This window comes from Doryrhamphus excisus, linkage group LG12 (genome assembly GCF_037039965.1).
Source record: "Doryrhamphus excisus strain RoL-2023G ecotype Guam linkage group LG12, RoL_Dexc_Guam_v1.1, whole genome shotgun sequence".
NCBI classification, from domain to species: domain Eukaryota; kingdom Metazoa; phylum Chordata; class Actinopteri; order Syngnathiformes; family Syngnathidae; genus Doryrhamphus; species Doryrhamphus excisus.
In genome coordinates, this window is record NC_136368.1 from 11,446,211 (window position 1) to 11,458,724 (window position 12,514).

Below are 12,514 nucleotides of genomic sequence, written 5' to 3' on the forward strand. Positions count from 1 at the left end.
TTAACAGTTATTTAACCTTTAACATGAACATTAATCAAACGTAATCATTTTTTCTGGGTACATGATGCCATACAGCATCCATATCAAACTTGCGCGGTCCACACTAACATTAAACTTTCATATCAAGGCGGGGGCCTCAAACTGGTGTCCTGCCCGCGGGCCGCGTGTTTGAGACCTCTGGTGTACATGCACATTCACACACCTCTGAATATTCTTCTATTCATGATTATGTGAAAGTACATTTCCTTCCTCTCTCACACACGAACACAACATTCCAAGTTCATTCATAATCCTGCTTTCAGAGCAAAAACCTCTGCAGTTACACTCAAAGCCTCCTCTCATGTGGGAGTTGTGAATAAGAAAAGCTTGTTTGTGTGTGTGCGCGTGAGGTACTAATGCCACTAAGCGCCTTCAATTTGAGAGTGTGTGTCTGTGTCAAGTATATAAAACAGAAACAGGAGTTGAATGAAATTATGACGACTTCCAACGTTAATAATGATGGAATGAGTGGAATGAGATGAGGAAATGAGTAATGAAGTTCAAGGAGATACCTATTCTCTTTTTTGTTGTTTTACAGCTTTTCCCACACCTTGTCTAAACAACTGTGTGTTGAAGGGGGTGGGGGCGTTTTCTCCCCAAATGGGGATTTCAAGTTTTTAAAAGGCTTGACCTGTTCAGACCATTGACGCTCCAAGTAAGTCATAGACGCTTTTATTTCTATTATTTCTATACTGCAGATGCCAGCCCAGGGTCATCCCTGCTTCCAGACAAACACACTTCTTGCCAGGACGCAGATCTCAGATATTTGGATGTAGAGTTGGACATTGAAAGCCTCACAGATCAGGTTCCCACAAGTAGCCTCACTCAGACAACAGCCCATCACAACTACTTTAAACCAGATAGCGACTTTGAGGTAAGTGACTTACCTTTCATTTAATAAACTAGGACATAATATAGACTAGAATGTCATTTTTATTGTAAACGAGCATACATGGGTGAGCATACACAGACTGGTGTAGGGTGTTTTCCTGCTGTTAACCGACAGATAAACAGAAAACATTTAGTTTAGTGAAAGGTTTAGTGATGGCGGCAATGACAAGTATGTGGAGATGATGATTAGTGACTGCTCACATTGTGTGTATAGTTATTTTTATGTTGTTTATTGTTGGGTTTGCCACTGAAGGAGTACATAGTAAGGGCAGAGGGAGCAGCATCTCCGATTGCAACATAGAATTGCAACATTGAAGATAGAATCCTGACATTTTCTATGATTATAAGAGGACTTTTAATTCAAAATGTGATTTTTCAAGTAGGCAAGACAAGGCTAGTGTATTTATAGAACACAATAGGTACATAAAGTGCTTCACGGATGTCATAAAACATAAAATAATTCTGAAATCATTACAATGAAATCCTTAAATAATTCCATTAAAAATAAATAAATAAATAAAAATCGAAGAGTACAGCCCACCCTCGGCCATCTCTGTGTGGAGTTTGCATGTTCTCCCCGTGCATGCGTGGGTTTTCTCCAGGTACTCCGATTTCCTCCCACATTCCAAAAACATGCTAGGTTAATTGGTGACTCCAAATTGTCCATAGGTATGAATGTGAGTGTGAATGGTTGTTTGTCTATATGTGTCCTGTGATTGGCTGGCGACCAGTCCAGGGTGTACCCCGCCTCTCTCCCAGAGACAGCTGGGGTAGACTCCATGAGGATAAGCGGTTGAAAATGAATGAATGAAGAGTACAGATAAAATGTTTTCAATTGTCATATTCACAGTTTATTTTCGGCCTGGATTTGAACATTGCCAGAGTTGAGGATGGTTGCACATCTTCTGGAGGACTGTCCCAGATTTTGGCAGCATAAAATTGAAATGCGGCCTCACCATATTTAGTCCCGACTCTGGGCACACTCACAAGGAGACCAGTCCCTGAGCTTCCCAGAACCCGAGATGTTCATGTGACTCTACTACTTTAGCGCAATACCATGAAAAGACCAGTACACAAGAAGAGCTGTTCTCTGAAGCCAATGCAGATACCTGAGTACTGGACTAATATGGTTTCCATATTTCCCGGTTCAAGTAAGTACTGCAGCTGTTTTACGGCTTGTTTAGAGAGCCTGGTGAGAAGGCTGTTACAGTTGTCTAGGCTGCTGGAGACAAAAACATGGATTAGTCTCTCTAAATCTGTCTTAAGATAGTATTGTGGCTTTAATGTGGCTGTTAAAGCTCAGATCTGAGTCCATTATTACCCCCTAGATTTGTAAACTGATTATGTTTTATAGAAAGAGTCTCGAGGTGACTAATAACACTTTCTTGTTGTTTCTGTGGGCCACAGACAATGATGTCAATTTCGGCTGACTTTAGCTGGAGAAAGTTGTTTTGCATCCACACACTGATTTGTTTGATGCAGTGTAGTATATCTACAGAATCATGTTCACCAGCCGTCAGTGCATTTATTGGCTTAAACCATATTCTTTGTTTTGCAGGAAACATTGGAATCGTCTGAATGTCAACTTGACCATCATAAATTCTCCAGACAGGGTACGGGGTATTTTGATGACCATTTCATTGACAGCGTGATAGTGACATATATAGTGAGTTATTGATTGAGGACACTATTAGTGGGAGGGTAAATATGTTTTACCAATTACCAGACTTTCTTTGAATTATTTGTCAGGGATGGACAGCGAGCAAGCGTACCTCTCTCTACATCTCTGACAAACACTGTCGTCATGTGCTCCAATGCCAGAATAACCTCCAGCAAATGCAGGGCTATGCTTTATTTTCCTCCGATTGTCTTTTTTTTGTGATGTATTCACGGTTATCTTACCGTGGCCGTCACACACTCATGAGGCCACCTGCTGGTAAAGGCAAGGGCTGTAGACATGGATGTGATGCATATTTGACATATGATTTTCCATAAACGTATCTAGTATTGAAACAGTATATGATCATCACTCTACAAAACATCACAATCCAATTAAGTTCCGTCTTTTAGCAGTGACATTGAACTATACAAATAGCATCTCTTGTAGTATTTGGTGAGTAAGGTAAAATCACCGTGAAATGGGAGGGGAGGGAGGAGTGGCAGGGAAGGATTAAGACAGGACACGGTGGGATGGACTAAGGTGCATGGGTGGGGTCTCACTGGCAGTACAACCTTCTTTCTGAGTGCCTTCCTTTCTATTATTTACTTCAGACATAGTAGCAGCCCAATGCACACACAAGGAGAAAACAAAACCTAAGCTAAAAGGGGGGGGGGGGAGAAAACAAGTTTAGTAATGAATGGAGATGTAAAAATGACTTCAGTCAAAGGGAACAGAGCGCATAAAAAGGTAATAACCATGACAAATTATTTGTTCATAATAACAAGAGTCAATTGTTGTAGTGTGTGATATTAGTGTGTGTTAATCCACTCTATGTTTTCATATAAGTACATAATTTGTGTCTGTTTGTAGCAGATAAAGAAGATGAGGGGAGTCTTTACAGTGACCAAAATGCCATGGAAACACTGACAGACATGGTCCAATCCTACCAAGACGCTATGTCAGGAAGAAGGTTGGATGAGTATCCTTATGTTTATACACTCTTCGCACCCTTTAACATGTGTTTATAAGTAATGAAAAACACTTGTGTACATACAAGCAAATGTGCGTACAGTTGACACACAGTAACACAGTATGCATGCTTTCCCCGAACATTTCCCCGAAATGTCAACAAGTGCATCTTACTTTGACATCAGCATGTGAATGGTTTGCTCTCCGGTTACAACACCAGACCTGTATGCGGCCACCTGTCGCTGTGGCTGGAGGACAACCTGTTCTCCTCAAACTGGTTAGAAACAGACAGTCAGGGAGTGAGGAGGGGTTTGGTGAATCGACCCATTGTCTTTTTACATGGGAGCCTCCCTTTTGAATCAAGTCCAAATTATCCAAGGACAAAATGATATTTGGGCAGGTTTCTAATGTTGAGAAGTAGAGAACGCTACTTGGAAGGGATGGTTCTTTGGTTTTATAGTCTATATATCTAATGTTGACAAACAGTTGTTTTCACTTTTGTTTCCCATCTTTTTCAGACGAACTTTGCCTTTGCCCAGCCTGGGCAACAACTGCAGACAGCACAGTCATTTAGATTGCGTTCCTTCATCAGGACAGCTGACTTGGAGAAGCAACCGCCATCCTGTACCCCCAAAACACAGGTACATAGCAGACATAGACTGATGAAATGCAGATTTTGTCAAACTTCAAAGTATTATTGACATCTTGTAAATTTTTGTTTTTTAATTAAAATGTAATCACTTGAGTGTTGAAGGGAGTATTTTCCTAAACAACTGAAAGCCTAAAATGTATGCAAAATCGAAGAAAGACTTCTCCTGCTTGCCATTGAGCAAGACATACAAATAAAGCAGAGAAGTCCTTTCAAAACAGCATGCGAAGTAGATCCTGCTCCATTCATGTCAGTAGAGAGCCTCTCCTGCTTTGTAAATACAGTAGCCATACTTTAAAGACTATATTAGACACTTTATTTATTATAGTTTTGCTACAATTTGAAAGCAGTTGTGCAATATGCCAGTAACAATTAGTCAAGTACCTGATTCACTTCAGTGACCGACTCATAAAAACTCAAAGCAGTAAAAGGTATCAAGTTTGACATTACTAATGTGGATGTGACAAATGAAGTCACATGACACACACACACAATTCGCTTATTTTATCATATCCAGAACCCCACTTCCGTTCAGCTTGAGGTCACAAACAGATGGCCCGAATCCATCAGGATTTTTTGGTAGACAGCAGAATTCATGGTTCCATTTATCACATTAAGTCTTCCAGGTCCTGAAGCAGCAAAACAGCTCCAGACCATCACACTACTACCACCATATTTCACTGTTAGGATAATGTTGTTTCTGAAATGCAGTGTTACTTTTACGCCAGACATAATGGGACACACACCTTCCAAAAAGTTCAACTTTGTCTCGTCAGAGTATTTTCCTAAAGGTCTTGAGGATCATCAAGATCTTTTCTGGCAAAATTGAGACAGGTTTTTTCGTCTTGGAAATCTGCCTTGCAGGCCTTATACACAACAGACACAAATATTCCACACTGCTAGACGTGTTCATTCAATGAGTTTGCAGTATCACTATACCCTTCAAAGCGATGAAACCTTCTTTGGTACACCTTTCAGGAGAATCACCCATGTGCACTCATCCGGAATTTAACAACCTCTCAGGGCAATCAATGGGTCGCAACTGGGCTGTTTAGGTTGTCTTAGAAGACGTTATGCCTCTCGTCTGAACAGGCTTCAGACTAGAGCTGTCCTATCTAGTCTGACTGCAACTTGTCCTTCACAAATGTGTCCTTCACAGGCAAAGAACAAGAAGTTTAGTGGAAGCGGCTCCATCATCCTTAGGCCTGCTGTCTCCTGCAGAACCTACTAAGCTCAGTCAATCAGCTCCAAGTATCCTGGAACCACTCCTGAGTTCAAACTACGTACTGCAGGCCAGGGCACACATCCAGACACGTACGCAACTTGCATGTTTTTTTTTTGTTATTGTGAAGAAAGATGTTTTTGCAAAAACTGATAATATTTTTATACCTGCATTTTAATACTGCCCTGCCATACAGATATTACACAAGAGACAATTCCTGTGATAATAAATCATTGGAAGTACTATACGGTGAATTGTAATATGAAAATGTCAATCTATGTTGGTAGGATTGAGTTCTCACGAACCGACCAGTGAACAAAAGGTAAGATTTAAACAACAAATGACCATTAAATGTATTCCTATTTGTAACCACAGACCTGGATTATAAATTGACGTATTCTACGGTTTTACAACAGGGTCCCATATTGGCTCTGCAACCTGCTGCCCTTCTCCGGACACCCAAGCAGCTGGAACCACTGGACCTCAGGCTAAAAGACAATGCTGCTGCACCGCCGTTAAAGCACAGTCTTCCCTTAAAGCCAATCACCAAGAGCCTTCGTTCCATGACACACTTGAAAAGATTTTCATGGGGCACCCCTCGTACTGGCCCACTCCCTGTCAGGTGTGACAGTGAGGACAGCGGGTCCAGTACCAGCAGCCAGAGTTCTACTGATCTGGAAGACGAGGATTATGAAAGCAATATACATGAAGACGTTGGCAGGATGTTCACAAGGGCCAAGGTTTCAAAGCATCTGAAACACAGTGAGTCTGGTGATGGGAAGGATAAGAAAATCCATTCCACATCACAACTCCACAAGCCAACCGGCATACAAGAGTCTGTCAACTGTCACACTTTTATAAATTGCAATAATGCCAACCAGAATTACTGCATAAGAAACAGACACACAGTGAAACATGAAACACCATTCCTATCAACGTCTATTAATAATGGCTGCAACCAGACTGTGAAACGGGCAGATCCAATCATTCAGGATTCCTTGGTGGATAAACCCGCAACCGCAAAGGATTCCAAAGTAGGAGAATCGACCTACTGTGGAACTGAGGGTGCCAAGTTAAATACTAGCTCAGCTTTTGAAGAAACCTCATTAAATTCTAACAATCAAAGGGTGGATCTTAAGAATGTAAAACTGAAGAAAGCTTTAAAGCTTACCCAAAGCAGGGCAAAAGAATTAAATCCAAATTGTGAATTGAGGACAAACTTGTCTATCACCAGACTCAAGCAGAAAGACCTGACTGAAAACCTGACTCAGGCCCCGAAAGCTTTAGTGCACCTCTCTCTTTCCAACCAATCCCTAGAGAACACGACTAGAAGCCATGATCAAATTGTTGGTAAAGAAGTTCCTGTCTCTTTGGTGAAATCTAATCTTAAATCTGTAAAGGTTTCGTGTTGGACCTCTGACACCCCATTGCCGCAAAAGAACGGAGCGGTTACTGCATACTGTAGAAGAGCAAATCCTGACAAGGTAGGCAACCCCTGCACAAGACAGCCCCCAAAAGGCAGGGAGATAAAGAGCACCCACCAGTTAAAGAGTCCAGATGTAGGTGGGACACAAAGGTCTAAATCTGCTATGGACTTCATCACATATAACGACATGTTTAAGACAATTCAGAGTGAAGGCAAAGGGCCTGCCATCTATGAGATGTTTGCTGGTCCGATTTATGATAAACTTCGAAATCCAGTCAGCTTTGAGGAGAAACAACTACAAGCCGCTCATTCCAGGAAGTCAACAGAGATCCATAAGGTCAAACATAGACCCTTGAAACAAGTGCAGACTAAGCTAAGGAGAAGCCCCACAGAGACAACAGTGGTTTCAACGAAAGGAAAAGCAAAACCTTTATCCTCTAGGGTGAAACCTCACCTTCTACATGCACCAAAGGACACATGCAGAATGGAGTGCATAAGTAAACCTGAGGATAAGGTGGTTCTCACTGAAGATGTAGGGAAGAATGAAGTTCCTATATTATCAACCCTTGACGAGGTTCCTACTGGATTTAAGTCTGAAACATTAAACACAGATGGCAAATGTATGCCAATGACAGCCAACGGTTATAGTCACTTTTATACAAATATGGAGGAGACAGCTTTAAGTTCAACAAACATCAGAACATGCACAAGAAATACAAATCAAATAGACCCTGAGCCAGCATTATCAATAAGCCCCCAAATGCCAAGAGTCGACACTTGGACATCTTGTCACAGTAGTGGGCACACTGTGATGTCACCAGTGTATCAGAAGTTTCTGGATGAGGTTGGGGACGGACCACTTACAGATGACTTGCTGCAATGTCTTGCTGAGGAGTTGATCTCACTGGATGAGAGGGATGTCTCCATTGCACCATGTCCCAAAAACTGTGAAATGGAGCTCCTCGAAGGAGACAGTCCTTCACCAAGAAAGAATGAGAATGTAGGGGTAAACTTGAAGAAAGATATCTGCCATAAGTGCCAATGCATTACAATTTATAAAACTTTGTTGAAAAATTTTTTGACAGGTTACTTCATTGGACTTGGCAGCCTTACATGGATTTAGGTCAGATGACACGATTTCTTGGACAAAGGGTGAAGTACTTGGCCGTGGAGCCTATGGGACAGTAAGTACACCAATATACAGGAATTGAAATATTGTCACACTTGAATGTTTCAGATCATCAATATGTGTGTGTGTGTGTGTATATACATATATATATACAGTAAAGTCTCGTTATATCGATATTCTCGGGAGTCGGAAAAAATACAGATATAACCAGACTATCCATATATCCGATCCTGCGCCGAACTGCATTAAAAGTGGGCAATAATGCACTCGACATTGTTCTATAGTATAGAACAATGTCGAGCAGCTTAAATCAATCTTTGCTTAAGGATTTCAATACCAAAAAAGAACACGGCAAACGGCTGCTTCCAGTCAACTTTATTTTTCACACTTCCACCACCAAAGCGCAGCACACACACTGATTCCCGCACTTCCTGGTTCACAGGTCATGCTCAACCCGCCCCACATAGCTGGCCAAACACATGCCTGCAACAGAAGAACCAACTGCGTTCGTGGTTTCTCTCGTGTGTATAGATTCTATACACACGAGAGAAACAAGCGATAAAAAGATATCTGAATACAACCCAATTAAATACATGTATTTGTACGCTTGTGTCTTCGTTGGAATAGGTGTGTATGTTATGTCAGTTGGTTCTTCTGTTGGCGGTTAGCGCGCAGACCTCACAGCTAGGAGACCCGGATTTCCTCCCACATTCCAAAAACATGCGAGGTTAATTGGCAACTCCAAATTGTCCATAGGTATGAATGTGAGTGTGAATGGTTGTTTGTCTATATGTGCCCTGTGATTGGCTGGCGACCAGTCCAGGGTGTACCCCGCCTCTCGCCCGAAGACAGCTGGGATAGGCTCCAGCACCCCCGCGACCCTCCTGAGGATAAGTGGTAGAAAATGAATGAATGAGTCTGAAGTGTGACAAATGTTGAAAAAAAATATCAGGAAGTGGGTAAAACAAGGCTCTGAATAAATGTATTTTTTTAAATCCACAAATGTATTGGACATCATGGCTCCTAGTGTAGTTCCTAGCTCCTAGTTTGAGGAGGAAGGCCCATTTATCTAGCATAATTCTGCATCCTTATTGCTTATACTACATTTCTCACCAGGTATACTGCGGCCTGACAAGTCAAGGCCAGTTGATAGCGGTGAAACAGGTGACTTTAGACACCTGTGACCCAGAGGCTGCCGAGAGAGAGTATAGTCGTTTGCAGGGGGAAGTGGAACTTCTTAAAACTCTTAGGCACACTAATATTGTAGGCTTCCTCGGGACCTCCCTCCATCAGCACATGGTTTCCATCTTCATGGAGTACATTCCAGGAGGATCCATCGCCAGCATTCTTCATAGGTTAGAATAAAATGAATTGTCCCTTAACATTCCAAAGGAAAAGTTTTTTTCTGATGTCTTTTATGTGCTCAGATTTGGTCCACTGCCAGAGCGTGTTCTGGCGCTATACACCCATCAGATCCTGGAAGGGGTGGCATACCTTCACTTTAACAGGGTCATTCACCGTGACTTGAAGGGAAACAATGTCATGCTGATGCCCACTGGTGTCATCAAGCTCATAGATTTTGGCTGTGCACGTCGCCTCAGCTTCATAACCCACACCACTAACAGCAGTGGGGACCTGCTCAAGTCTGTCCATGGCACACCTTACTGGATGGCACCAGAGGTAGGTTTGATAGGATACTAAGTTATTTGGCGCCACCTTTTGGTTTACGTGTACATTTCTTGACCCCAAATGTAAAAGGGCTTCATAAAGTTGTTATGGTAGACATTTTTTCAATTGAAAAATACAGTTCAATATTGAGATCAATTTATCGTACTGCAATGGTTTGACATAATAGTCTCAAATCCACTCCACAGGTTATCACTGAGACGGGATATGGCAGGAAGTCAGATGTTTGGAGCGTGGGTTGTACTGTCTTTGAGATGGCCACAGGAAAACCCCCTCTTGCACACATGGACAAAATTGCTGCCTTGTTTTACATTGGGGCCAAACAAGGATTGATGCCTTCTTTACCTGAGGGATTTTCTGAGAGCGCCAAAGACTTTGTGAACATCTGCTTGACAAGGTGAAGGTTGTTTTGCTGTGTGCCACCTCAATAGTTACTTGGGAGTTTTTAATTAAATTCCTTTTCATGACACATCTTTAAATGTCCTAACATAATTTCACTTCCTCTCAAGTGACCAGCGATTACGCCCCTCTGCGGACCAACTGCTCCAACATTCATTTATCCCAAGACACAAGAACGGTGTTACCTCTTGGAGTACACAGAAAAACAACTTCTGTGATCATCCAGATGGACTTTGTGGTTTTGTCTGATTCTGTTTTTGGAGAAATGCATTAATGTAGCTTCCATGTATCTGTGGTTTTATCTGATTCTTTGTTTTGTAGTAATGCATTCACGTACCTTCTTTATATAGCATATGCAAACATAAAGATATAGAAATGTTTAACATTGCAGTTGAGGCCAAATTAAATAACGTCAATCAATTCTTCAGTTATGTGACCAAAAATATTTACGCAACCTTCTCATCGGTCGTAAATTAAATTCCAATTTAAGAGCTTTCCTCTCAACATTTTCAACATTTTAACATTGCTGGAGTCTAAAATTAACGACCACATTAACCCCTTCATCATACTTAGGAGTAAAGTAATGAGAAAACCTGTTAATCAGCAAGAGTAGCCTTGTCCATGGAGAGATTTAGGATTAAAGTTTAATCTAGAGCTGTTGTGAAGACAATGGTTGTAAATGAATCAAGGGGAAGACAACCTTTCAATTTCTGTCCAAAATATGTGCACATCTCAAAATGGAAAAAAAAACACAGCCGGGCATTTTACATAAATGACTTTCTTCTGATTAGTACTATTGATTATGTAAACAAGGCTGACAAGTAAAAGGCTTGAGTGCCTTGATGATAAACACTTCAAAGGATTTTTACACTAACATGGCACACTACAATTGTCATTTTGTGTTATTTACTTTCAACCATACCTACAGTGAAGAAAATAAGTATTTGAACACCCTGCTATTTTGCTATTTCTCCCACTTAGAAATCATGGAGGGGTCTGAAATTTTCATCGTAGGTGCATGTCCACTGTGAGAGAGATAAACTAAAAAGAAAAATCCAGAAATCACAATGCATGATTTTTTAACAATTTATTTGTGTGATACAGCTGCAAATAAGTATTTGAACACCTGAGAAAATGAATGTTAATATTTGGTACAGTAGCCTTTGTTTGCTATTACAGAGGTCAAACGTTTCCTGTAGTTTTTCACCAGGTTTGCACACACTGCAGGAGGGATCTTGGCCCACTCCTCCACACAGATCTTCTCTAGATCAGTCAGGTTTCTGGGCTGTCGCTGAGAAACACGGAGTTTGAGCTCCCTCCAAAGATTTTCGATTGGGTTCAGGTCTGGAGACTGGCTGGGCCATGCTAGAACCTTGATATGCTTCTTACGGAGCCACTCCTTGGTTTTCCTGGCTGTGTGCTTCGGGTCGTTGTCGTGTTGGAAGACCCAGCCACGACCCATCTTCAATGCTCTGACAGAGGGAAGGAGGTTGTTCCCCAAAATCTCACAATACACGGCCCCAGTCATCCTCTCTTTAATGCAGTGCACTCGTCCTGTCCCATGTGCAGAAAAACACCCCCAAAGCATGAAGCTACCACCCCCATGCTTCACAGTAGGGATGGTGTTCTTCGGATTGTACTCTTCATTCTTCTTCCTCCAAACACGCTTATTGGAATTATGACCAAAAAGTTCTATTTTGGTCTCATCTGACCATAAAACTTTCTCCCATGACTCCTCTGTATCATCCAAATGGTCATATGCAAACTTAAGACGGGCCTTGACATGTGCTGGTTTAAGCAGGGGAACCTTTCGTGCCATGCATGATTTCACATCATGACGTCTTAGTGTATTACCTACAGTAACCTTGGAAACGGTGGTCCCAGCTCTTTTCAGGTCATTGACCAAGTCCTGTCGTGTAGTTCTGGGCTGATTCCTCACCTTTCTTAGAATCATTGAGACCCCACGAGGTGATATCTTGCATGGGGCTCCACTCCGATTGAGATTGACCGTCATGTTTAGCTTCTTCCATTTTCTAATGATAGCTCCAACAGTGGACCTTTTTTCACCAAGCTGCTTGGTAATTGCTCCGTAGCCCTTTCCAGCCTTGTGGAGGTGTACAATTTTGTCTCTGGTGTCTTTGGACAGCTCTTTGGTCTTCGCCATGTTACAAGTTAAAGTCTTACTGATTGTATGGGGTGGACAGGTGTCTTTATGCAGCTAACGACCTCAAACAGGTGCATCTGATTCAGGATGATACATGGAGTGCAGGTGGACTTCTAATGGGCAGACTAACAGGTCTTTCAGGGTCAGAATTCTAGATGATACACAGGTGTTCAAATACTTATTTGCAGCTGTATCACACAAATAAATTGTTAAAAAATCATGCATTGTGATTTCTGGATTTTTCTTTTTAGTTTATCTCTCTCACAGTGGACATGCACCT

The 12,514-nt window shown here is 41.7% G+C and overlaps 1 protein-coding gene across 3 annotated transcripts; it reads left to right on the forward strand.

Moving 5' to 3' along the window:
* The first annotated feature begins 583 nt into the window (after positions 1-583).
* map3k19 (mitogen-activated protein kinase kinase kinase 19) lies at positions 584-10,989 on the forward strand. Of its 3 annotated transcripts, XM_058082312.2 has the most exons (12): positions 584-913; positions 2,489-2,543; positions 3,464-3,560; positions 4,078-4,200; positions 5,368-5,522; positions 5,718-5,752; positions 5,847-7,856; positions 7,942-8,040; positions 9,102-9,340; positions 9,413-9,665; positions 9,860-10,068; positions 10,181-10,989. In XM_058082312.2, the coding sequence occupies exons 3-12, from the start codon at positions 3,505-3,507 to the stop codon at positions 10,317-10,319; spliced, it is 3,318 nt and encodes a 1,105-aa protein (XP_057938295.2). In that variant the 5' UTR covers positions 584-913; positions 2,489-2,543; positions 3,464-3,504; the 3' UTR covers positions 10,320-10,989. The 3 variants fall into 3 exon arrangements, with proteins under 3 accessions (XP_057938295.2, XP_078651428.1, XP_078651427.1); XM_078795302.1 differs by lacking the exons at positions 9,860-10,068; positions 10,181-10,989 and having other exon boundaries at positions 9,253-9,340; positions 9,413-9,659; XM_078795301.1 differs by lacking the exons at positions 584-913; positions 2,489-2,543 and having other exon boundaries at positions 3,336-3,560.
* The last annotated feature ends 1,525 nt before the right edge of the window (positions 10,990-12,514 follow it).